General features: G+C 48.9%; 1 protein-coding gene across 5 annotated transcripts; it reads right to left on the bottom strand.

The window, feature by feature from the left end:
• On the bottom strand, positions 1-21,344 carry Kif7 (kinesin family member 7). 5 transcript variants are annotated; one of them, XM_076851359.2, is made up of 20 exons: positions 21,212-21,344; positions 20,209-20,261; positions 19,167-19,518; positions 17,138-17,338; positions 16,404-16,797; positions 15,671-16,205; positions 15,126-15,242; positions 14,348-14,575; positions 13,408-13,544; positions 12,887-13,002; positions 12,581-12,733; positions 11,214-11,416; positions 5,815-6,012; positions 5,334-5,459; positions 4,981-5,157; positions 3,648-3,863; positions 2,778-2,984; positions 1,471-1,669; positions 1,239-1,385; positions 1-1,040 (listed from the first exon to the last, which is right to left on the bottom strand). In XM_076851359.2, the coding sequence occupies exons 3-20, from the start codon at positions 19,492-19,494 to the stop codon at positions 670-672; spliced, it is 4,053 nt and encodes a 1,350-aa protein (XP_076707474.1). In that variant the 5' UTR covers positions 19,495-19,518; positions 20,209-20,261; positions 21,212-21,344; the 3' UTR covers positions 1-669. The 5 variants fall into 5 exon arrangements, with proteins under 5 accessions (XP_076707474.1, XP_076707477.1, XP_076707476.1 ...); XM_076851362.2 differs by having other exon boundaries at positions 4,981-5,154; XM_076851361.2 differs by having other exon boundaries at positions 13,408-13,541.
• Between the last annotated feature and the right edge of the window lie 3,636 nt (positions 21,345-24,980).

The raw sequence follows: 24,980 nt of genomic DNA, 5'->3' as shown, positions 1-24,980 counted from the left end.
TTCCCAGTTCTACCATCTACATAAGACTACTTAAACTACAACCTTGTTGCCACTGAAAATTTTTGACAGCCCTGGTTGGACCCAAGAACTATGGGCATAGGGTTATGCCTGAAGCCAGAATTGTCATGAAACTTAAATTAACACGTGACAATCAGGTACTACAGCTTAAAGGGAGTGGGAGGATAGAAATTTACTTTCTTTCTTTTTTCTTTTTTGTACCAGGAATTGAACCCAAGAGTGCTTAACCACTGAGACACATCCCCGGCTCATTTTATTTTTTATTTAGCAACAGTGCCTTACTAAGTTGCTTAGGGCCTCCCTAAGTTGCTGAGGCTGGCTTTGAACTTGTAATTCTCTTGCATCAGCCTTTTAAACTGCTAGAATTATAGGTGTATACCACTGCACCCTGCAGAATTTACAAAATTTTAAAAAATGAGTGGAAGAGCGCATGCTTAGCATGCACGAGGCCCTTGGTTTGATCTCTAGTATCCCAGAAAAGAGGTTAAAAGACCAGTTCTTTGGGGCTGTGGCCCAAATCTGTTGACTCCAATTAAACATGAGGACCTGGATTCAGGTAGTGAGGTAAGGGCTGTCTTCCACGGAAGCAAACTGCAGGCAATTGCATCTTTAGTGGGATGGGAATGTCTCTCTGAGGCAAGGTCCCAGGTCCTACAGGGGGTTTTTCCGAACATCGATCATCCCTGGGCTGGCTCTTCTTGGCTCCCGCCGGGATTTGGACAAAGGTCCAAAGTTCCAGGGCAGCCCCACTTCACCCACAGAGAGCACCCGCCCAACCAGGGGCTCAGGTGCCTCCCGCGGCCTTGGCTCTTCGGGGGAGCCCTGCTCCTCGCTGCACAGGCTGGAGCGTTTCCATGTCAGGGGTAATGGGGCGTGGACCAAGTCCCGAGGCTCCTCCCGGGCACGGGGGACCCCTTCGAGGAGGGAGGACTGCCAGAGAAACTCAGGTACTGCTGTGTGGAGCCCGTCTTCACCTCCAGGCCCTGATCTGTTGTCCAGGCAGAGGCTCTTCCTCTCCCCACCTGTCACAGAAAACAGCACGTCCTTGTCAGAAATGGATGGCAACACTGTGCTAAAGTCTAGCCTCCCAACACCACAGCACAATAAGAAATTTGAGAAATGAGCCAATAAAAACACAAGTAAGGATGGTTTGTTAGTGCTCCCCAGACAAAGGAATGTCACAGCAGGGTACACACAACGTGGGGGGGGGGGACAGTCACCCCTGCTCTGGACGGCAGCATTCCCCCCACTGAGCTTCTGTTTCAGCTCCTGGTTTATCCACATGTGGCGGCTCAGTTCCTTCTCCAGGGCTTGAATCCGGGCCTCGTATTGCCTCTTGCTGTCTGCTAACCCTTCCCCGAGGTGGTCTAGTGAGGAAAGGCAGAAGAGACAGGGGTGAGGGGCTGCAGGCAGGCAGCAGAGTCCCGAGCCTTGGGGCCCGTGGCTGCTCACCCCGCCCCTGCTGCAGGAGCAGCTGCACGTTCTGCTCATGCTCCTTCTGCTGCAGGGTCAGCTGGCGGTCCATCTCCAGGCGCTGCCGCTCCAGGGCCACCTCCAGCCAGTACACCAGCCTCTGCTGCTCCTCCAGCTGCATCTCTAGCTCTGAGAAGGCGATCTGCTGCTGGTGTTGCTCCTCTCGCAGTGTCACCACCTGCCCGAGACTAGTCAGGCTCAGTCCCCCTTCCGGCTCCATCCCCCACCAGGAGTAGCAAATTACCCTCAGCCAGGGGTACCAAGTGCTGGCAAACCTGGCCCCATGGCATGAGGCACTGAGAAATCACCAGGGTCTTTTCTACTGCTATAGTTTAGATATGAGGTGTCTCCCAAAAGATCATGAGACAATGCAAGAATTTTCAGGGGTAAAACGATTAGATTATGAGAGCCACTAATAGGGTAAACCAGTGGTAACTATAGGCAGGTAGGGTGTGATTGGAGGAAGTAGTTCACTGGGGGCATGCCTTTGGGGTTTATATTTTGTCCTTGCTTCCTGGTTGCTTTCCTCAGCCACACCCATACACCATGATGTTCTGCTCCATCTTGGGCCCAGAGCTAAGGAGTCAGCCAACTGTGGACTGAATCTCTGAAACTGTGAGCCAAAATCAACTTTTCCTCCTCTACATTGTTCTTATTGGGTCTTTTGATAACAAGAAAAAAAAAAGCTGACTAAAACACCTGCCCAACCAAGTGGCTTCAGACACCTTCTCAACTGAGTTCCAGACTGTGGTTCCACGTGACCAGAGCTGATTCTCAAGATGGACCTTGTCATCCTGTCTCAAATCCTTTCCCATCACGTGTTTCTATGCTTTTGGAGCACAGTCTCAGCTGTGGAAAATCACCTAGGCCAGGACTTCTCTGCATTATTAGTGTTTGGGTTGGATGATTCTTGATGGTAGGGCCTGTCCCGTGCGCTGTAGGATGTTTAGCAGCGTCCTGGCCTCCACCCCCACCACCATGACAATCAAAAGTATCTCCAAACATGTCCCTAGGGTACAAACCATCTTCTCTTGAGACCCATGATCTGGGCAAGGGCCACCCTGAAATTGGCAATCAGAAGAGAAATGGGGAAGGAGCCTGGGTCTTAGCTGCACTAAGCAAGGCAGGCTTCCAAAGGGTGAGGACTGGAGGACTGGCCTGGAGGTGGCCTTGATCCCATGTCCCATTCACAAGGAAAGGGAGTATTCACTGGAACTGCCAAGCAGACATCTCTGCTACCCAAGTTGCAGAAGATGGAGGCAGAGGGCTTGTGGCTGGTGACCCACCTTGTCAAAATACTTGCAGAGCAGGGCTCTGGTCTCTGAGGATGACAGGTAGCTGAGCTTGGCCATGAGATTCATCTCACACTGGGACAGCAAGGAAGCTGAGGCCCGCAGCACCCGCTGGCGACACGTGATGGCCTCATTCTTGTACTCGATGGCAGCATCCAGGGCCTCTATGGCCTCATCCAATTGGAAGAGCGTCCGCTCCTCCTGGGGGGAGAGGGGCACACATGGAGGGCAAGTACTGGGCTTCCTGAACATCAAAGTCCTGAGCGGGCATGCAGTGGTCAAGACATAGCCACAGTGGGGTCTTCAGTGTCCCCTCAACATGAGACTGTCCTGAGCCCATCAAGAGAAATGTAATCCTGTTCACTGTGGTACCCAACAGGGACACCTGGGTCAAAGCCCAACCCAGAGTGAGGGCAGTGACTGCTAGGAGGAGGCTTTCTCAAGCTCACACCACACTCAGGAACTCCCAGCACCCAACACTGAACGGGAGGCGGGGCTCCTGTGTGAGTCCGTGCAGCATAGGCTTTCTCTCTGTTTGGAGAAGCAAGCCCACGTGGGCCACGAGGCATGTTAAGCATGCTCCTGACACAATTTCACATGCAGAGTTAAGACATGTGAGTATCAGGTCAAGTGCAGCACGGACTGGGAGCTGAGCCTGTGTCTCAGTCAAGGGCGCTGAAGCAGGGAGCAGCCGTCTCAGCCCCTCCCATGCTGTGCAGGGCCTAACACATACAGAGAGCCTGCATCCCCAACAGCAGGGCCAGCACCCACAGAGAGCCAGGAGAGGGGGCTGAGGAAGATGGATGCTGGGAGCAGAGGGCTGAGGTGGAGCAGCTGAGCTGGGCGGCCACCCTCAGGATGTACCTCGGGTGACAGCAGGCTGCCCTGCCTCAGCTTGCTGTCAATCTCCAGGCGCTGCTTCAGCAGAGAGTCCTTCTCCTGGCGCAGGGTGTCAATCTCCCCTCGGATCTGTTGCTGGTTCTGGGCGCTACCCTGTCGCAGCTGCCCGCTTTTCTCCGACAACTCCTTCTCCAGATGTTCCAGCCGGCTTGACACTCGCACAATGTCTTCATTCAGGGCCTGGGGGCAGCACCACCATGGATTAGGAAAGGAACAAGCACCATCCTCACAGTGGGGACAGAACAGGCCCAACCTACTCACTGAATGCTAAGAGGGATGCAGGTCCTTCCCTCAAAAAAAACCCAAAATCCTGATGTTTGCTGAGCAGGAGGCCTGACTTTTAGTTCACAGAAGGTTGGGAACTGGGGGTCCTCGGGACCACAGCATCTGTGCTGGGGCCCTCAGAAATGGCCTGGAGGAGAATACAGACAAGCAGAGGGAAGAGGCCCTGATAGAAAGAGGGGATAACATGGGCAAAGGCAGAGCTGGGGGGCAGTGGCCTGTCACTGAGACGATTTGGCTGGACTGTGCATGAAAGCACTACGAGAAATTAAAGGCCAAATTCCAAAAGCCTTTCCGGGAGGCTGATATGGAAGAAAGCAAGGGGACTAATGGCCAACAGAAGTTACAGATCATCCAGCAGCACCTCACACCTGTTGGATCTCAGAACTCTCCACGGTGATTGGGGCGGTGCTCCTGCTCCCTCTGCAGGTGCCAACGTTCTATAATCTGGCCTAAATACCAGTGCTGGAACAGGCTTTTTGGATCTGACATATTCTCTCTAATCCTTATGTCTACATTCTGGTCCCATTTGACAAAAAGAAACCAGCTCAGAATCTGAGTTCAAGATGGAAAAATGATACCAGTGGACCCAGGTCCATCTGCCCAGGCCTGCTTGCCTCCAAAGTTTAGGGAGTCTCTTTCTAGTTGGTTGTACCACTACCTACACCTGCTCCTCCTATTCTGCTTGTACAGGATCCAAATAGATGGTTAATGAGGTGAGTAGATTTTAGGATGGATATTCGTGTCCCACATATCAGTACATGTGCATTAATATCCTAAAGCCCTAGAATCCTTGAGGATCCATAGGACAGAGCTTCACCTGCCTAGATCTTATCTGGCGAAGACATCACCTAAAACCCCACCTACCTAGATCTGAGCTGGCAGGCACATCAACTAGAAGACTTTTACCTGTCCAGAACTCACTAATGGGCACATCACCTGGCAGAAACTCATCTGGCAGGGTTATTACCTGGAGGGTCTTCACTTGGCTAAACCTCACCTATTAGGACCTCACCTGGCTGGACCGTAGGCGCTTGCTCTCCAGCCCCGTCTTCTCCTGCATCAGGGCCTCCTTCTTAGCCAGGATGACCTCTCGCTTATGGAGCTCCTCCCCCAGCTCCTCCAGTGCCCGTCGCTGCTGGAGCACCTTCTCCATCTCCTGGTCCAGCCACTTCTTCTGCTCCTCTATCTTCTGAGGGAGAGTGGGGAGGCAAAGCGGGACCTTAGTTCCCAACTCTGCTGGAGGGCGGCCCCTTGAGTTCCAATGAGGAGATGGCAGATCCAGCAGCCAACCCCTGGGCAATAAGCCAGGGCTGCCCAGCCAGGCTGCAGAGCTCATGGTGACACAGCAGGCTCAGTTTAGCCCACCTGCTGCTGCTCCAGGCTGACCACGGAGCCATTACTGCCGCTGCGCCGCTTCCTCTGGAAGGCTGCAATCTCTTCTGTCTTGATCTTCAGGATCTTTTGCTGCTGCTCGTGCTTCAGCTCCAGCTCCTGATGAAGGAAGCCCGGTGGGGGAGGGGGCGTCCTTCCAGAGCTGCCCAGAGTGATGCCCCAAACCACCAAGAGAGCCTGCCCCACTCCTGAGACCATCCTGCAAGTGTTCCCCAGCAAACAGATGCAAACCACCTGTCCCCGTGAGCTGCCAGCACCTCCACGCTTCACCTCCCTGAACTCTCACTTTCCTACGTGCTCCTCATTTATAGAGAAAAAAAATATCTGAGCTACTTTCTAGGATCACATGGGTGGGAGTGGTGGGAGCAGGTGAGTGCCTGTCTGGGTGCCCTAGGCTGAGACTGGCTCTGCTTCCTGCTCCAAACAGGGTGCCCCGTCTGGGGCCCGGGCTGACCTTGACACGGTGCTGCCGCTTGTGCATCTCTGTCTCCAGGCGCCGCTTCTGCTCTGTCTCCTCACGAAGTCGCCTCTGGAGCTGGCCCTGCTGCCGCCGCATGAGTTGCACATTTCTCTCCAGCTCCTGCAGCCGCTTCTCACTCTGGGCTGACAGTGACACCAGCCGCTCTGTTGCCTGCTTCTTCTCCTTCAATGCCTGGGACCCATACAGACTTCACTGGGCTAGGCACGGGGCCTAGTGCATGCCCAGTGTAGTACCTGGCACTCACCAAGGGTGGGCATTACTGACAAACAGATGAACAGATAGATGGACTCACGGAAAGGGAAGAAGGAGGGTAGATGACAGACTAATAATAACAAAATATTAATTACAGTAGTATGACATTTACTGTGTACCAGGTACTATGTAAGTGTGCTCTATGTATTAAATGATCCTAACAAGACTATGAAAATGTATGACAGTTATTAACCATAGTTTACAGATTAGGAAACTGGGGCACAGAGAAGTTCGGGAACTTGACCAAGAATACACAGCTAGTAAGTAGCAGAACTGGGGTTCAACCCCAGGCAGTCAGTTCCAGAGCCCATGTTCTCAACCACTCTATTTTATTACCTCTTGGACCCCTGAATTGAAAAAGGAAGAAATGAATGAGGGATGGATGGATGGAAGGGTGGATGGATGGGTGAGCAGGTCATGTGAAAGTAAAAATTAGGATGGATAGTATTATGGGGTAAAACTGTGTCCCCTAAAATTCCTACATGGGGAGTTCCAGAGGAGAGGCCCACTTGATGCCCAGAGATACGCAGTGAGGCTGCCCCCCACATTGGGGTTCCTTATTCACCAAAGCATGGCTCCACAGGCCAACATCAGGGTATTATAGGCTTGAGGCTGCCACCACCACGAAACTGGGATATTGCTGCTTCTATCAAGGGACAATAAAAAGGACCTGGTAAGCTGTCACCAAGGTCCCTGTGGGCCTGGCTGTACCAGAGGTTTCTCTTCTAGGGGTGCTAACAGTTATCCTGTTGCTGAGGTAACAGGGAGTCTTGCATGGGGTTGCCTATCTCTTGTTTCTCCTACTAACAGCCAACTTCTTATGATTACCCTCTCACTATCATATAATTTAATACCTCCATATTCTAACATCCTACCTCATACACATCTCAGCCAACCCCCTAGGCCCCCTTCTACCATTAGAAATTGTAAACCATTAAGCAAACCTATTGACTATAAGGCAGAAGATAACCGAACTCATCATTTCTGATTTTAGTGTCAAAACTGTAAATGTAAAAATAGAAGCTAACCAATATATGGCTGCACATTGGGTACACTGCTGTAATACTGATTCTCCCCCTTAAAAGTGAGGTATTGGTAATCTATAAGACAATAGGGCAGAAGCTGTCATACCTCAGATCTACACTGCAAGAGAGGAAGACTCTTAGACATCATGAAAAAACAAGGGAGGAAAGTGCCTCAAACAAATAAAAATACTATAACAATAAAATCCATAGATAGTGCAGTAGGTGAACTGTCAGAAAAAGAGTTCAGAATACACATAACTAAAATGATTTGGGAATTAAAGAATGACTAAGTGAGCAGATACAGGCAAAAATCAATCACTCCAACAAAGAGATAAGAGAGCAAATACAGGTTGCAAGAGATTATTTCAACAAAGAGATAGAGATACTGAGAAAAAAAATCAAACAGAAATCCTTGAAATGAAAAAAACAATAAGCCAATTAAAAAAACTCAATAGATTGGGGCTGGGGATGTGGCTCAAGCGATAGTGTGCTTGCCTGGCATGCGCAGGGTGCTGGGTTCGATCCTCAGCACCACATAAAAATAAAATAAACATGTTGTGTCCACTGAAAAACTAAAAAATAAATATTAAAAAATATTCTCTCTCTTTCTCTCTCTCTAAAAAAAAAATAGATAGCATCACCTACAGACTAGATCATTTGGAAGTCAGAACCTCAGACAATGAAGACAAAATATACAATCTTGAAAATAAAGTTGACCTCACAGTGAAGATAATAAGAAACCATCAACAGAATATCCAAGAATTATGGGATACCATCAAAAGACCAAATTTAAGATTTATTGGGATAGAGGAAGGTTCAGAGATTCAAACCAAAGGAATGCACAATCTCTTCAATGAAATAATAGCAGAAAATCTCCCAAGCAACAAGAATGAACTAGAAAATCAAATACAAGAGGCCTATAGGACACCAAATGTACAAAACTACAACAGAACTACATCAAGACACATTATAATGAAAATATCCCGCATACAGAATAAGAATAGAATTTTAAAGGCTGCAAGAGAGAAAAATCAGATTACCTATAAGGGAAGACCAATTCAGATCTCAGCAGATTTTTCAACCCAGACTCTCAAAGCTAGGAAATCCAGGAACAACATATACCAAGCTCTAAAAAATAATGGATGCCAACCAAGAATCACATCCAGAATAAGCTTCAAGTTTGACAAGGAAATAAAAACCTTCCATGATAAACAAAAGCTAAAAAAAATTTACAGCAAGAAAGCCTGCAATACAGAACATTCTTGTCAAAATATTACATAAGGAAGAAATGAAAAACAACAATGAAAATCTGCAAAGGGAAGAATTACAATAAAGGAAAAGTCAACCAAAGGAGAAACCAAGTCAAACTAAATACCAAAAATAAACAAAAATGACCTGTAATACAATTCATGTCTCTTTCAACTCTTTTGGATAAATTTTTACACATAAAAATTTTAACTACAATATTCATTTAATTTTTCAGGTTTTTGTTTATTTTTTTGTTTTCCATCTCTCTTCACAAAGTTACACAAATATTTTCTTTAAAAGTTTTAGCATCAGGGCTGGGGTTGTGGCTCAGTGGTAGAGCACTTGCCTTGCATGTGTGTGAGGCACTGGGTTCAATCCTCAGTACCACATAAAAATAAATAAATAAAATAAAATAATTTTTAAAAGTTTTAGCATCTTATATGTTATATTTTAATATATAATTAATCTGGTATGTGTATATACATTGCCTGTAATATGAGATGAAGTTTATAATTAAAAATCTCTTATAATTAAAAATCCATTATTCAAGATTCAAGGATGAAAAAGATCAATCAGAGTAAAAACTGTTTAATAAGGTATTTATAAAGGTAAGGGCAAGCTTGAGGGAAACTAACAAATTTTGTAAAGCACCTTTCCTTCCATAAACTTGGAGAGGTAGGAGATGAAGGAAGAGAGAACCATTATGAAAAACTTGTACGAGAATGTGACCTAACTGAAGTTATTCCCACCAAAAGCATGTGGAAACCAACTCACAGTCTAGAGTCTTATAGGGAGGAATAAAACACGTTGCTCTACTCTTGTATATTCTAAGTTCATCTCTTTGGTGTCCCTTTCTAATGGAACTCAACAAGAAATCACATAACAAGGGGACTTATCATGCAGCCTATAGCATATGTCTCACCAAAAGGTGAAAGATGGAGAAAGGAGCCAAAATTGCAGCCACTGGTTACATGAGGCCACTGAGCATTTGAAATGTGTCTAGTCTGAATTGAGGTGTGCTATGTGTTAAATAGACATTAGATTCCAAAGAATTACTAGAACAAAGAAAATGAACATGAAATATCTTTACTAACAATTATTTTCTTTGCAAATTATGTTGGTAATCCATTGGGTTAAATGAAAATATGTTAAAATTAATTTATCTATTTGTTTAAAAAAATAAGGAAACAAGGTAATATATTCTATATATTCACTGTAGTACTATATATCCATACTTATATGTTGTCATTTTTTTATATTTGTGTTATCAAAATTCATATAACTATAAAACTAAATAGGGAAAATTTTACCATATACCAACATGACTTTAAAAAGAAATCTAGTTCATGAAGTGTTTTAACAGTTTTAACATAGTGGGCACTTACTAACCACCTGATAAATAATGGCTATTATTATGATTCATTAAAATAACCAGCATCAAGCTGTTTCATAGTGGGGTAGGGAGGGGGAACATGGGAGGAATAGATGAACTCTAGATAGGGTAAAGGGGTGGGAGGCGAAGGGAGAGGGCATGGGGTTAGAAATGATGGTGGAATGAGATGGACATCATTATCCAAAGTACATGTATGAAGACACAAATGATGTGAATATACTTTGTATACAACCAGAAATATGAAAAATTGTGCTCTATATGTGTAATATGAATTGTAATACATCCTGTTGTCATATATAAAAAATCAGATTAAAAAAAAATTCCTAGGTGGGAGCCCAAGCCTCTAAAGCTCAGAATGTTACTATATTTGGAAATAGAATTTTTAAAGAGGTCATTAAGGTTAAATGAGGTCAGAAGGGTGGGGCCTTAACCCAATATGATCGATGTCTTTCTAAGAAGAGGTAGAGATACTAGGGATGCAGAGGAGAGGAAAAACACAGTGAGAAGATAGCTATCTGCAAACCAAGAGAGGCCTCAGGAGGAGCCAGACCTATGGACACCTTGATCTCAGATTTCTAGCCTCCAGAGCTTTAAGAAGTGTAAGAATTAAAAGAAAGTAAATTTCTGAGCTATGAGAAATTAAACTTCTAAGCTAGGTGTGGCGGTGCACACCTGTAATCCTAGCGCCTCAGGAGACTGAGGCAAGATCAAAAGCTTGAGGCCAGCCTGGACAACTTAGCAAGACTCTGTCTCAAAATTAAATAAAAAGGGCTGGGGAGGTAGCTCAAAGGTACAGCACCCCCTGGGTTCAATCCCCAAAACCACACACACACACACACACACACACACACACACACATAAACTGAACTTGTGTTGTTTAAGCAAGTAAACAGACTGTAAATACTATGTTGTGCTACTTTAGCACACAAATACAGATAGATAATGCATGGATTGATAAAAGGGAATGGAAGGGTGGTTCCTATGTGGATAAATAGACAGTCGATCAATCAACTGATGAAAGGCCAGAAAGATGATGGGTAAGAAGAGTAACATGAACTGACAGGTAGACAGAAAGGGAGGATGGGATAGAAGGGGAGTGAATGGAGCACTGGGAGGCGACCTGTTGCTGGATGGACAGAGGGCTGCATAGTAGTTTTTCTTTGGATGCCCACCCTCACCCTCTCTTGGTCTCCTACGTGGTCTTCAGGCAGGATCTGACTCTCTGCCTCTGTTGTGTGGAATACGAAGTCAACCTTAGCTTCTGTACAATACTAGCCCCACCCTGGGGAGCCTGGAGGGAGTTAGCCCCACCAGGGGTGGTGCATGAGGTTCCAAGCATGCACAGGTTCCACAATGGGCTCGGGCTCTGGAATCACATATCCCGGTCCGAGGGACCCCATCCTGGGAGGTCATTGATGCCCCCATCCTCTGCCCCCTAAGGCCCCAACACTGACCTGCACCTGGCTCTGGGCTGCTGCAACCCTCTTGCGGAACTCCTGGAGCCGGGACCGCTCGCCAGCATCCTGGGGCTCCTTGCCCTCCAGCTCCCGCAGCTGCCTCTGGCCTTCACTCAGCTCGGCCCGTACTCGCTCTGCCTCCTGCTCCAGCTCCCGGATGCGTTGGCTGTGCTGGCGGTTCAGGGCCTGGGCCGCCTTTCCTGGAAGAGAGTGGGCCACATCAGCCCAGGTGACCACTCTCCCCAAAGAGGGCCACCAGCCCCTTCCCAAGCCCAGTTAGCCACGAACATCTCCATGGGCTGTACCAAGCCTTTGTTCCACCAGTACTGTGACTTTTTTCTTTAAATCAACTCACTTTTTAAATGAGCCTCATCCACAGCAGTGACCCAAGACAAATACAAGTTACATAATTTTATTTTTACCTATATGTGCTAAAATAAATACATATCTTGAACCTGCATATAATTAAGCCTCTAGAATTAGCTTTCACTTGCAGGAAATATGGAGGACAGAGGAATAAGTTAAAATGATACCATAAGGAAGCAAACAGACTAACCCAAGATATTTGGGGTCTAGCACATTCTACAGGATGACTGTGAAGAAGTGAGAAAAAGGGAAACTTCAGAAATCTAAAAAGCAAATATAATATGTGCTGGATCCGATTTGGAGGCTAATTCAAGTAAACCAGCTATAAAGACATTGTTGAATAATTGAGGGAATGAGCTTAGGCTCTGGAAATTAAGAGGACACGAGTTTTCAGTGACAGAATGCCTCCCTAGCATGCATGAGGCCCTCCTGCTTTTGATTCTAAACACTGAAGGAAGAAAGAAGAGGACATGAGTTTTGTTAACTTTGCTAATGGAATGGCATTATGTCAGGTAAATAATGTCCAAATTTTTAGAGAGATATACTAGAAGGTGTAGAGATGAAAGGACATTATGTCTGGGATTTGCTTCAAAATATACCAGCAATAGGCAGGCATGGTGACTCTTGCTAAGTTGCTGAGGCTGACCTTGAACTTTCGATCCTCCTGTTTCAGTCTCCTGAGTTAGAGGAATTATAGGTATATACCACCCCTGCCTGGTTACTGAGAGCTATTTTAAGCACTTTACCTGGACTGACTCATTTCACTCTCACAACCACCCTACGAAGTAGGTAGAGATTAGAAAACTGAGGCACAGAGAGGTTATGATACTTGCTTAAGGCCACTCAGCTAGTAGAGGCTAAGCTGAGTTTCACATCTAGGCCTTCTGGTCCCTGCTCCTAACCATCTCATTTCTGAACCTTCTCAAAAACAGTACAGGAGAAGTAATAGATAGGAAATTACCTTCAGGCGGAAGACTCACTGTAATGCTCCCCCTCACCTGTGCGGACCAGCTCGCCTATGAGCTCCTCCTTCATGCGGATATTGATGGCCAGCTCCCGGATCTTCTGCTGGGCCTGGGCCAGCCGCCATTCAGAGGCCATGGCAGCAAGGGCCTGGCGGCTCTGAATTGGGGCCTTGTTCCCACCAATTGCTGTAACAGGCAGACTGTCAAGGTCATCACCCAGACTGAGAGTGAGGGAGGGGGCTGCCAGTGATGGTGTGTGATCTGTCCCAGGATGGCCCACCCAGAACTGGGGAGGAGGCATAAAGGTAGGGGACCTCCTCTACAGCCCACCCAACTTACCTCTGGGCCCTGGAATGGCAGCATCCAGTTCTCCAAGGTGAAGCTCTGGGCCCTTCCTGTCTGATGGGCTCCCAGGGCAAACCCCCGCCCTCTGGCTCCAATTGCTGATCCCATTTCTGAAGGGCAGAAGCAGGGGTCCCTATTCTCCCTCAAGCCCCTGCCCCAGCTTAGCCTCTCTTAGGAGAGAGGCCTCTGGGGCTTCCAGCCCCCAGAATCAATGTGACCCCAGGATGTAAGTCTGGAAGAATTCAGAGGCCAAGGACAGAGCTCAGGAGTCCCAGGAACCAAATACTCCCTTGGAGGCTGAGAACCTAGAGGCCTGGGCCCACCCCCACATCACACCACCCCCAGTAAGACCTTGTAGTCCAGAGCCCACAGCCCTTGGCCTGCTCTCCCCCAAGGGGTGGCAAGGGCCATGTAGGCAAGAGTGCCTGGGACTTGAGACGCCTCCCTGGATCCTCACTCAGCCCTGAGTTGGCCCTGAGCTAGTCCTTGTCAGGTCAGGCAGAGGTCCCACTCACCTGCGCAGGTGCAAGTTCTGTGTGGGCGGCTCCTCCTCTTCCTCCACTTCCTCCTCTGATGCTGCTGAAGAGCCACTGCCCAGTCTGTCTGCCTCAGTTGGCAGCTCAGCTCCAGCCTCCTTGCCATTTGTCACCTGCTAGCGGGGAGGCGTCAGGGTTTCAGGAAAGGAGTACCTGCAGGGCATCCTTCAGGAGCCATTTCCCACCCCAAGTCTGTTCCTGCAGTGTGCCCTGCAACACCTTAAAGATCTAGTTCAAAGAATGCCACTTGGAAGCCTTCCCAACTTCAAGCTGGGGTACCAGCACTCTCCTGCCTCCTCCTTCCCTCCTCATCGCCAGCTCCCATAGCACCTGATTCTCCTCGGGTGACAACCTGCCCTATCTCACAGATAGATCATTGGCACCCAAATTCTATCACATTAACAATATCATCCTAGACTGATGCATATAAAGATTTCCACCCAACCCAAGTCCTCTTAGACCTTTAGAACTGAGATGTCCTAGAGCTTAAAGGTAGCACTAGAGTAGACTTTGTCCCAAAGGCCCCAAGTGGCAGGACTAGAAGCAAGAGACCAAGACTCATGGAGAAAGATTAGGGCTCATGTTAGAGTTAACTTGCAAAGAGAACCATCCAAAGACAGAGGGGTGGCCTCAAAGTGATGACCTCTGCATCTCCAGGGGTGCAAGCTTTCCACATGGTGCCAGAAGCCAGAACCTCCTCACTCTAAACAATATTCAGTAGCACTGGACCCTTCTGAGAAGCCCTACACAGTCACGCAACTCTTGGCCCTTCCTCTAGGGACAGCTGAAAGAGGCACCTTATATCTCACAGCTGGTCCCATGGAAACATGGGTGAAGGAGATGTGCGCTGGCATCATCCTTCCCCTGCCTGACCAGTCCAACCAGGCCCAGCAGTCACCCTACCTCGCCACCTCCTCACCTTACTCCACTGCTCAGAGCCAACTTCATCTCCAGGAAGGCAGGCAGGAGGCACCATGCCCAGCACATGTGTGTGGGCACCCCCCAGAGGGGCTGTGTGAGGCCGAGGAACAAAGGACCCAGGAGGCAGGCCCTGCAGGAGCCCTGGAGTCCCCCAGCCAGGCCGCACCAGCTCTAGCCGCAGGCGCAGCTCCACCATCTCCTCCTGCTGCTCACGCAGCCGGTCACTCTGCAAGACATGTCCAGGTGCTGACAGGTGTCCAGGATGCAAGGGGAACAGATGCTCATGGACAGGCATAAGTGCAGGAAACTGGACAAGTCTGAGACCAGACCCCCTCCCCAATAAAAGTGAAGAAGTCCAAATCCCCTTGACCACCTCTCAGTCCTTTCCATACCACCCACCCACTGCAGAGACTGGAGCTCTAGACCCACCCTATTCACATTCACACCAGCCAGTCCACCTCCAACCCTGCGCCACCAGAGGGTGCCAGGCACAATGCTGACCTGGTTAGGTTTGGCTCTAAAGTGCACACTGCTGCCCCTCAGGTCCCACCCTCCAGGGACCCAGCAAAGGTGCTCTGCTGGGCATTTTCAACACCCACCCACACTTCTGTTCCTCACCTCCACACTTTGGCTCATGTTGTGATCCCACATCTCTACTGTTCCTCCACTCCTGCTCCCCAGTTCCCTACTTTAGCATCCCGAGAAACTCAGGTCAGACTTCCTCTACTCCCTCTCCCAAGAAACCATCCCTGCACGGTAGAAGGGCATTGTCCCACCTGAAGTTTGTACTGTTCCATGGCATCCTCCAGTGCAGCTAGAAAGTCCCGGTTCTCCTCCTCCAACCGTGCCACCTGACTCTGCAGGTTCAGTAGCTGCTGTGCCCCCTCATCTTCCTGTGGAGCAAGGTGGAAGTTTTTTTAGGGGCAAGATCTGGCAAGGAGCTGGCTCACCCTGGCTCTTTCTCTGCCCTGCTTCTTTACTCTGACTTCCCACTCTGTTCTGAGCTCTGCCTGCAGTGCAATCGGGAACCTAGGCCCACTGGTGGAGAGGGCACCCCAGATCCCACATGGCAAGCCACATTGGGCCATCTCCTGTAATTATTAATTATATTTTGGTTAATATTAGTATTATCAGGAACAACTTATGCTTGGACAGTACGCTAAGCACTTATTACACCTTCAGTACTTACACAATACCAATGACATGGTACCAAGTTTATCCCCATTTTACAGACGAAGAGACCCAGAGGCTCAGCGAAGTTAAGTGGCACAACTGGCTGTTTAAAGACACTCTTCCTCCCCGAACCCCTTCTCAATCACACCTGGCTCTCTGCCGCCTTTCGCCCTCCAGGTCCCTGAGCCGCCTGGTCCTCTGCTGAGGCGCTTTCGATGCCGCTGTCCGGCCCAGAAGAGGAACTCAGGGCGCTGCGCTCGCCCTCCACCGCACACAGCCAGTCGCGCACCTTGCGGGCGGCGGCGCCAGGCAGACCCGGCTCAGCCTGCAGCTCGCGCAAGAGGCTGTAGGCGGCGTTAGTGCGCGCCCGGTAGCGTGCGCACTCCGCGCCCAGTCGGGCGGCTGCCGCTGCGGAGCTGGCTGCGGGGCCCGGCGCTCGCCGGCCGCGGTGGATGATGCGCGTCTCGGAGCGGTGGCGTGGTGGCCCCCGCACACCCGCCGCCGCCTCCTCAGGCGCCCGATCGGCCTCCGGCCGCCAGTTGACCATAGCGCGGTTGCGAATGTTCTGGGCGCGGCTGGCGTAATTGAGGGTGTTAAGGGTCTCGTCGAAGTCGGAGGAGGAGGGACTGACGCAGGCGATCATCACCGTTTTGGCGTTCCCGCCCAGCGAGTCTTTGAGGATCCTGAGGGCACGACGGTGAGGGTCAGAGTCTTATCGATCCAGGACCGAAAGCCAGACCTAGAAGCCGCTCCTGAACGCGGCTCCCGTGGGCAGAGACCTCCCACTGCGCTTGCCAGTGTGCCCCAGAAGTCAGGGAAGCCCATTCCAATTGGTGGGTTCAACACCCCTATCCCCAGGGTAGATTGGTGCACCAGCTCACCGGGTGATCTTGGAGTCGCGATAGGGGATATGGCTGCCTCGGCGCTGGGGGTCCCCCAAGGCGCTGATGACATTGCCCAGCGCCAGCAGGCTGCTGTTGATCTGGATGCTCTCTTTGAGCCGCTCGCCTGTGCTGCCTGTCTTGAGGACCCTCTCTGAGCCCGCCAGATCCACGAAGTGGAACTTGGAAACAAGCAGTTGGCCTGCTGCAGGTCGGGGTAGGCGGCTGGGGGCACGCCCCCGCTGCTCCAGGGTCACGGTGAAAACAGTGTGTGAGCGGCTGGAAAGGCGATTGAGGTGCGTGGCCCCTGTATGGCGCGCTGCGTTGCCCATCTCCAGGAGGCTCAGCACCTCGTCCAGGCCCTCCACGTCCACTTCCTTCACCCCACACAGCACTGTAGGCACAGAAGACTGTAAGCCCGGTGCAGAAGCCGCCTAGGACTGACCAGCCAAGAAGGCAAGCAGAGCCTGATTTCTTGACCCAGGTCCCCACCCCCATGTCCAGGGCTCCTGCCCATCCTGTTCTGGGTTTGGGGGGACTCCAGCTTCCCCCATGCCTATATTAATGCCTCTCTCATCTGACCCCCTCTGGAGACAGGGGAAACTGAAGCAAAACCATCTAGGGCTTGGGAGACCCTTAAGAGGGTGCCCCTCCCAGGCAGGTGAGCGATGCCCTCAGAACAGCCATGCCATAAGCCCCACTCCCAGTCAGTGGAGGACCCCAAGGTTCCTCACCAACATTCCCCCGATCATCTTCCCGAAGCTGGATGTCACGGCTGGCAGTGCCCACCTCGAGCAGGTCTCGGAACTCCTCCTTATACACTTCCAGGTAGGACACGTGGACCAGACAGTCCAGCAGGTCGTTCTCATCAATAAGCTTGAAGGCCTCGGCCATGGCCCTTGGGATGATGCCCTGTTCGTCCTCATGCAGGGAGGCTGGGGAGACACCACAAGACCTCCTACCACCATGCCTTCAGCTGACATGGCCCAAGGTCCCTAGGTCCCTGCCAGCAACTGGAGGTTAGGACTCCAGCATGGAGAAAACAGTGGTAGAGACCAGGATGGGAGGGGCAGCCTAAGGCAGGCCATGTTCCAGGGTGGTCAGGAAGAATTACAGAATTCAAAACTTGGAACCAACCTTTCATGGTTTAGACAACCTCTTTTTATAATGTAAGCTTCCCCTTCACTATGTCCCTGATAATCAGATACCCTTGTCTTGATTAATTCCAGGACAGGACAGGGAATTCATTACCATAGTCCATGCTCAGTTAATTAAAGGAACTCCTAAATTTATCCCCAGGAAGTAATTGGAGTATTCATCCTAGGGTTCAATAGGACATCTGGTTAAATATACTATGTTCATAAAGGAATACCAGGCAGCCATTTTTTAAAAAGCCAGGTGCAGTGACATGCATTTGTAATCTCAGTGACTCAGGAGGCTGAGGCAGGAGGATTGCAAGTTTGAGGCCATCTTCAGCAATTTAACAAGACCAAGTCTCAAAATAAAAAATAGAAAGCACTGGGGTTGTAACTCCTGTCTAGAGCACTTGTTTAGTATGAGTCAGTCTCCAGAACTGAAAAATAAAAATATTTAATGATACAGGGAAATATTCATGATATATAGGTATCCATATAGACATAGACATAGATTTAGTTTTGATTGGTTGTTTTACGCAGTACTAGGAATAAACCATGACCTTGAGCACACTAAGTACATACATTATCACTGAGCTACACTTCTGGTCTTATGATATATTAGTAAGAAATGAAACAAAATACCAAAGAATGGGCATAAAATAATCAGTTTTTTTAAAAGTAAAAGTATAATAATTTTCTCAGAGTATTGGCATGCTCACAGGGTGAATGATTTTTGAAATCAATTATCAAGTAAGTTAATTTGTGCATATGTATTTCTGCATTTTCCTGAGCAAACAAGTATGCTCTTGTTAACAGCTATATTCTGAATGTTTGTCCCCCCGGCAATTCTTGTGTTGACATCCTTACCCTCATTGTCTTAGTCTTAGGGAAAGGTGCCTTTGTGAGATGACTAGGTCATGGAACACAGCCCTCGTCAATGGATTCAGTGCCCTTAATGAAAGAGACTGGAGAGAGACCCCTTCTCTCTTTTACCATGCAAAGTTGAGAGAAGGAAGCTGTGTATGAAGAAACTTCCCCTCAGTTCTGTCAGAACTTTGATTTTGAGACTTCCCAGCCACCACAACTGTGAGAAATAAAATTCTGTTTATAAGCCACCCAGTCTGTGATATTCTTTTATAGCAGCCCAAAGGCACTAAGACAGTAACCTAAGAGAAAATGGTCTATGTTACTCAAAAGAGAACAGTTCCTTCAACTGGCTCATAGGGTCTTTCTCAAAACTGCTCCAGAGCCTCCAGAACCAGCCTGCAATCTTCTCTGCATCAACCAAAGCATTTCTCTTGCAGAACTGATTGCAGATTCCTGACCCTCAGCAGCCATCCTGACAACCTCCAGAGACATGCTAACTTCCCATGCCCTGCCTCTGCTAAGGTCCCCAGAGCCAGGCTGCACGGCCACATTTCACTTCATCGTACGAAATCTACTTGCCTTCAAGAACCCTTCCTTCCTATCCAGCCCACTGATGTGGCTAGTCCTACCTTGGGCTTCAGATCTCTGTCAAGGAAATCTGTATTCCCTTCCCCCAGTATCTCCACCTCCAACAGGGAAAGCAGGGGCAGACATGGATGCCCTTCAAATTGGGCAGAGGGTCATTAGCATAGTCACTCACCCACACTGGCCTCTCCCATAGTATAGGTCTTCCCAGAGCCTGTCTGACCATAGGCAAAGACGGTGGCATTGAAGCCCTCAAAGAAAGCCTCAAGGAGGGGCTGCACACAGGCTTGATACACAGTCTCTTGCCCAGCATCTTCTGCTAGCACCACATGGAAGCCAAAGTGACGATCACGCCCCAGGGTGACTCGACCATGCCCTGGCTCCACCTGCAGGCAGCTCTGATGCCCATGTAACAGTTCCTTGGGTAGCAATGGACGAACTCTCAGGGCCACCCTCACAGGGGCCTCCTCAGCCCCTGGAAGCCTTGGGGCCTCCAGTCCCATGTTGATGGAGAGCTGCTCCAAGACCTGTGGAGAGAATGAAAAGCCCTTTCCATTCGTGTCTGTGCTCCAGGAGCCAGACTCACACTGCAGGTGATCTGGGGCCAGATTGGCAGCTCCTGACCTCAGAGGGATGGTGTGTAGGTGGGGTGGTAGTCAAAACTCAGAACATCCTCTGTGCCCAACCTGATGCCCAAATACTGCAAGAACCATTATATAGTCACACAGTAACATCTCATGGCTCCCATTACTGGCAAAACAAGGCCTGGATACTCCACTTGATACCCAGGGGCTTCTGTGTTCCAGCTGCATCCTTCTGTGCTTTTATCACAGAACAACGTACATGGTTGAATACACACTTGCTAGCATACTCAGAGCAGCATACTGCACCAAGGAAGTCTTCCTCCTAACACCCCCTGGGTTCCCATGGTCTCTGTCTTTGTCATATCATCAACCCCCACCTTCTTCTAAAAAGCCAACAGATCTTTCAAGACCAAGCTCCTACCACCAAATCCTGCCAATTTCATCTTTTACATAGCTCTTGAGTTCATCTGCTGCTTCCCACCCTTTTGCCAAAGCCCAGGTCTTGCCACTAATGTCTTCATGGGCAGACTTTGACCAGCCTTCCCTCTTCCTTCTGTTTCCCTGTTCCCTCCAATATGGCAGCAGGAGGGGGCACCTTCTCAAAATGCAAAGGCAGTCAATTGTGTCACTCACCTGCTTAAATGTGACCCCCCAGAAAAGGCTTCCCACTGCTCTTGGGATTCAACCTTAACAGGAAAACAATAAATCAAAGATAAGCCTTAAAATAGGTACTGCCTACTTTAACTACTCAGCTCCCTGACCCCAACCTCAAAACCACTCAGTATTATCAAATCTCATTTCTCCAGGTTTTGGCTAAACCCTCCTTCTTCAGAGGTCAGGGAAACTCATCTGTTTTGTGCCCTCAAAAGTACACACATTGACCCTTGTGCTGCCCTCACCGGCCACTGACAATTGCCACTGTCCAGACTAGGAGCTAGAAGGCAGGACACCTATTTGTCCTCTTCGAGCTGTATCACCAGCACCCAATACAAGATCCAGTTCTGCCCAATAAACAGTGATTAATTCCCATCCAAGAAACTATCCCTATTCTCCCTTCTCTTATTGCATTTTTCAACTCCCCAGCCCTGAGCAGAACACTTGGTTATTTACTATTTACACTCTCGCCGCACGTGTAACCCAACCATTCCTTCATTCAATCAATGGGTGACCAGCCCTCAGCACCCCGGTGGTAAATCAGCCTCGCAATACTGTGGGGTCCTCCGCGCCCTCCCCGCATTCCGTGGGTTTTTCGAGCCCGGAGTGATCGGGGCTTCTCAGCTGCTAGTTGCACAATGCTCCGCGCCCTAAGGAGCCCCGACAACTCCACCCGCTCCGGAGTCTGCAGGCACCGGGCTGCCGCTCCCGCAAAGTTTGAAGAAGTTATTAAAATGGGGCCCGGGCCCTCGCAGCCTCAGCGATCGCTCCCCCTGGCCAGGCCCGAGATGCCAGTCCCGGCCCCTATACTTAGGGAAGAGGGATGCCGGCCCACCAAGGGAAGGGCTTCCAGGAGCCGGCTGGGGACTGTCCAGCCGCGCGGGTCCCAGTGCCACCCACCCAGGCCTGCGCAGGGGGGAGCGAGCGCGCCTCCCCCGTCACCCTGTCCTCGCCTTCCAGCCCCGTGGGGGCCCACACCCACCTGCTTGGGTGCGAGGGCAGTCGGGGCAGCGCAGTCAGGGTCCACGCCCCGGCGCGGCGCGTTCAGATGCCGTCATCGGGACCCCCGCCCCCCAAAACATCCCTCCTCTCACCCGCAACTCCGCCCGCCCAGGCTCTGGGGGCGGAGGCGGGAGCCCGAGGCGCCGCCGGGTCGGCCGCAGACAGGCGGGGCGGGACCGAGCCGCGGGAAGGGGGCGGGCCGGTGCGCGAGGGGCGGGTCGGGAGAAGAAAGTAGCAGCCTCCGAGGTCCTCCCCTTGTCTCCTAGAAGTCAAGCCTCCGAACTGGACACCAGACAATATTCTACTCGGCTCAGGGTCCCTTTCACCCATCTCTGTTTTCTGCTCCCCAACCATTCTTCCGGGTGCGGAGGGGGTCACAGAAACTGTTTTCTCCCATTTTAGCATTTGAATTTCAATTGCATCTTAGGCTCTTGTCAAGGGAAACTTGACACCAGGAGAGGTCATAAAGGGTGTCCACACGTGTAGCCTTAAGGAGATGATGTCTTCAAATAGCCAAAAGATCCCTCTGATCTCCAAGGGATTGTTTGTATTGGGAGCACCACACACTGAATTTCGATTAAAATCCGAAAGGAGGACTCGGGGTGTAGCCCAGTGGTAGAGCACTTGTCTAGCATGCAGCAGACCCTGGATTCCATCCCGAGCACGGCAAAAACAAAAGCTCTGGAAACACGTTTGTCACTTAAAATATCATTATAGAAATTGAACTCTAATGTAATAATCAAATTTAATTTATTATTATATAAAATATTGCCTGTATAGATAGATAGCATAATTAAAGGGTGTAGAAATTGTCAGCTCTCTTCAGATAGAACTATAATATGAAAACTTCAACCTCAAGTAATAGAAGCCACAAGTTAAAAATGACTTGAACAATAACCATCTGTTGTCTCACAGTTAGCTAAGAGGAGGGAGGAGGGCTCCCATGCAGGTTGAGTCAGGGGCAACATTGCCAGGACCTGGCGCTCGCTCGCTCTCTCTCTCTCTCTCTCTCTCTCTCTCTCTCTCCCCCCCCCCCCTAGAGATTGAACCCAAGGGTGCTTTACCACTGAGCTACATCCCTAATCCTTTTTTATTTATTTATTTATTTATTTTGAAATTTTGAAACAGGGTTTCACTATGTTGCTGAGGCTGGCCATGAATTTTCTTTCAATCCTCCTGCCTCAGCATCCCATGTTGCTGGGATGATAAGCATGTGCCACTATTCCTGGCTAAACCTGGGTCCTTCAACTCTTCTTTCTGCCATCACCTTCAGACACAAACCATCCAGAGGAAAAAATGAGCATTGTGTCCTGCTTTTTTGATCAAAGGATCCTTTCCTATGAACAGTTTTCTTTCACATCTTGTATGCCACCTGGCTTGAACCTATTCACCCCTGAGCTAATCACTGGCAAGGGGATGGCGTTGCTGAAATGGGCTCAAAGTATCCATGAGACCACGTGGATATTGGGAAGTCATCAAAATGTCCACAACCACATGCTAAAATTTTCAAATAGGAGAGCCTGGCCACCTGATTGGCATATCATGAAGGACTGTCATTTGGGTACCAAATATGTATCTCTTCGAAGTTGCAGAAGCTGTGGCATTTTCTTTCTTTCTTTCTTTTTTTTTCTTTTTTTCGCATTTTGGGACAATTTTTTTGAGAAAGCAGAAGAAAAATGCACAAGAGCTCTGAAGCCTCCGTGGTGGACTAGCAAACACAAACTTTGTTTCTAGGTGATCCCTTCCAAATCACTCCTCCGAACACGGTTGCAAGGGAAATTTCCGTGCTCCTGGGTCCCAAAGGTTGCAGACTCAAGAAACCTCAGAAAGTCTTGCACAGAAGGGCCCGGATCCACTCCCATCAGCCTTGGCTGGTCTCCTGGCCTCTGGCAGGGGAAGGGGGAAGAGGACTCTTACAAGGTCACCACCACCAGAGGTCTTGGCTTCTAGACCTCCCTCACCCTTGCACCTGGAACACAAGGGAGCCCCAGCGGATGGTCGATGGTGGGGCACCTTAGAGACCCCCAACTTTCCTGGGGTTTCCTGAGGCTTCTTCTGGGTCACAGACATCTAGTCCAGGAAAAAGGCTCTGTGTCCTGGTGCAAGGTGCTGTGTGCTCTGGGAAAGTCATCTTTCCATGACCAATGCCAGATAAGAGGTTCTTGGGTGTGGAATGCAGGCTGCTGTGGAAGGTGTGGCTGTCATAAAAGATAACCTGTTACTAGATGTAGAAGGGCAGCGACTAGGGCCAAGGATGTATTGAGCTCAAGGTTGGAGGCCTCTGGGGACCTGGCTCCTTGTATGCAGAATTTCAAGCCTGTTGCACACAGCAGGGAAAGTGCTTCTCCATGGCCTTGTGGCCTCACACCAGGTACCACTAAGTATGTGGGACTCAGCAGGCAGCAGATTTGGTGTTTTGAAACTCTTCTGGCCTCCAGAGAGTTTATAACCACAGACTGGGAATCTGGGTGATGCTTGCTTTAATCTTGACCAGAGCTGGATAGTCCCCAGTGGCTGTCTACAGGCTGTAGAGCTGGAGGAACCAGTAGCTGCTCAAGTGGCCAAGGCCCTGAAACAAGAGAGATCAACAGTGCTCTCCTAGTCTGAAGAGAAGCTTCTGGAAACTCTCTGGACAATCACTGGCATATGAGTCCACTTTAGAGGAGCGAAGAAGCAAGATTCTGATATCCTCAAATGATGGCAGCAGTAATCAAGAACTAGTACAAGGGGCTGGGGATGTGGCTCAAGCAGTAGTGCACTTGCCTGGCATGCGCGGGGCGCCCAGTTCGATCCTCAGCACCACATAAAAATAAAATAAAGATGTCGTGACCACCGAAAACTAAAAAATAAATATTAAAAAAATTCTCCATCCTCCCCCCTCTTAAAACTAATACTAGGAGAATCAAGCTTGCACTTGCTCAGCTGTGGCATTTTCTATTGAAAAATTCAATTAAAGAGAAACTAAAAATTCAAGCAATTTGGAAACGTAGATGCAACCCCAGTGTTCTCTGACATGTTGCAGAGTTACACCATGGTCCCAAATATTCTAAATAAGTTGGGGGCCTGAACAGGAATGGTACAGAGCAGCCTGCCACCATGAGGACCAAAAGGACTGTTTAAGACTCTGAACTTAATGAAACCAAACACCAAACTTGAATTTTTATGCACATAAATGTTACAAAAGGTGTTAATAATGGATGAAAATCACATTCCAGAGCAGTTTAATTATAATTATCATTGCAATTATAGTAATTAAGTAGTTGAAAAAATAAAATTAAAACATTTACATTACAATAAAATTTTTAGAGAATTTTGTAGTGCTAGAGATTGTTGGACCTATCAATATGAATTTATGACTTTAGAAAGTAGTACACTTTTCCTAACCCTTAGCCATGAATATGTAATTCTTTTATGTCTATCACCAATACCCACATGGAAAAATCTGGTATACATACCCCAGTGTCCAAATTTGGGGTTTTATCTCTATTCCCTATAAAAAATAATTGGTTCCACTTACTAGGTCAAGAACTAGAATATTTTGGGGTGTGGGTCAGAAAATTCAGGTGCTTTTAAAATGTGTGATATGTTCTTGAAAGGACAAAGTCCCCAAATAAAAGGAGTTCCTACAAGTAATAATATGGGCATTCAAAGAGCAAATTATAATTATTGGTAATTGAAACAAGTTGAGTCTAGAGAAATTCCTTTTGTGGAGTTTGGTAAGCTGATTTTATTATTTACATAAAAAAGCA

Source organism: Callospermophilus lateralis, chromosome 3 (genome assembly GCF_048772815.1).
Source record: "Callospermophilus lateralis isolate mCalLat2 chromosome 3, mCalLat2.hap1, whole genome shotgun sequence".
NCBI classification, from domain to species: Eukaryota; Metazoa; Chordata; class Mammalia; order Rodentia; family Sciuridae; genus Callospermophilus; species Callospermophilus lateralis.
This window is presented reverse-complemented; position numbering and strand designations above follow the sequence as displayed.

Coding starts and splice junctions, on each gene's coding strand:
- Kif7 (XM_076851359.2), bottom strand. CDS start 19,494: ATGGGACTGGAGGCCCCAAGGCTTCCAGGGGCTGAGGAGGCCCCTGTG. Junction 13,003..13,407: donor CAGAACTTGCACCTGCGCAG/GTGAGTGGGACC, acceptor TCTGCCCTTCAG/AAATGGGATCAGCAATTGGA. Junction 5,460..5,814: donor AGCGGCAGCACCGTGTCAAG/GTCAGCCCGGGC, acceptor TTCCTTCATCAG/GAGCTGGAGCTGAAGCACGA.